Below are 1376 nucleotides of genomic sequence, written 5' to 3' on the forward strand. Positions count from 1 at the left end.
GCCGCCCGCCCCGGAGCCCGCGAGCCCCGCCGCCGAGGGTCCCCCCGCGGCGTCGGGCGCCAGCCCCGCGGCGGTGCCCGCCTACCGCTGCCCGGAGCCGCGGTGCGCGCTGGGCTTCGGCAAGAAGCAGCAGCTGAAGCTGCACCTGCTGACGCACGGCAGCGGCCCGGACCGGCGGCCGTTCAAGTGCGCGCTGGAGGGCTGCGGCTGGGCCTTCACCACGTCCTACAAGCTCAAGCGCCACCTGCAGTCGCACGACAAGCTCCGGCCGTTCTGCTGCCCGGCGGGCGGCTGCGGCAAGAAGTTCACCACCGTGTACAACCTCAAGACGCACATGAAGGCCCACGAGCAGGAGAGCCAGTTCAAGTGCGACGTGTGCGCCGAGGGCTTCCCCACGCACGCCAGGCTCAGCGCCCACCAGCGCAGCCACTTCGAGCCCGAGCGCCCGTATAAGTGCGACTTTCCGGGTAAAGGCGCCTGGCGGACCTGCGGCGGGGAGTGGGGGGGGGGGTCGCGAAGATGCCAGACTCGGCCCCCTGCAGCCTCCCTCGCTGTTCCTGCAGGGTTCGGACTCCGGGGGCGGGGTTGCGAGCTCTCCGGTGTTTGCACAATAGGGGTGCTTGCACGCTGGCTCCTTACGGGGTGTTTGCGCGCTAGGTCCTTCCGGGGTGTTTGCACGCTAGGTCCTTCCGGGGTGCTTGCACGCTAGGTCCTTACGGGGTGCTTGCACGCTAGGTCCTTACGGGGTGCTTGCACGCTGGCTCCTTACGGGGTGTTTGCACGCTAGGTCCTTCCGGGGTGCTTGCACGCTAGCTCCTTACAGGGTGCTTGCACGCTAGGTCCTTCCGGGGTGCTTGCACGCTAGGTCCTTACGGGGTGCTTGCACGCTGGCTCCTTACGGGGTGTTTGCACGCTAGGTCCTTCCGGGGTGCTTGCACGCTAGCTCCTTACAGGGTGCTTGCACGCTAGGTCCTTCCGGGGTGCTTGCACGCTAGCTCCTTCCGGGGTGCTTGCGCGCTAGATCCTTCCTGGTGATTCGGGGTGAGATCTTGACACCCCGCCTTGCTGCGTGGATGTCAGCAGAGTAGTCGGAGAATCGCAGCTGCCGCTTCTCAGGGGTGGAGGGATCTCTCTTAAGATGCTTTCGTTTGATGCAAATGGTCACGCATCTTTGCGAGAGTTGCACTGAAGTCAAGAGTCAGGTCTTTATTTTCCTCAGTTTTGTCGTTTAGGGATAGGCAGTCATTGCGTGTTAACGGGGTACACACCCCGTGCTGGAGGAACAAGGATAAATATGGCCAGATGCAAGACCCTAAGACACTATATGGCCAGATGCAAGACTCCAACACACTGTATGGCCATGGCCAGATGCAAGA

General features: G+C 63.7%; 1 protein-coding gene across 1 annotated transcript in view; it reads left to right on the plus strand.

The window, feature by feature from the left end:
• The window catches only part of LOC105821629 (zinc finger protein ZXDC-like), a gene marked incomplete at its 3' end in the record, with an annotated part of 20858 nt that overhangs the window by 871 nt on the left and 18611 nt on the right, over positions 1-1376 (plus strand). The window contains exon 2 of the mRNA XM_012658376.1: positions 64-498. Coding sequence (XP_012513830.1) covers positions 64-498 — 435 coding nt within the window. The remainder of the gene's footprint in view (positions 1-63; positions 499-1376) is intronic.

This window comes from Propithecus coquereli, unplaced genomic scaffold (assembly GCF_000956105.1).
Source record: "Propithecus coquereli isolate 6110/MARCELLA unplaced genomic scaffold, Pcoq_1.0 Scaffold584, whole genome shotgun sequence".
Lineage (NCBI taxonomy): Eukaryota > Metazoa > Chordata > Mammalia > Primates > Indriidae > Propithecus > Propithecus coquereli.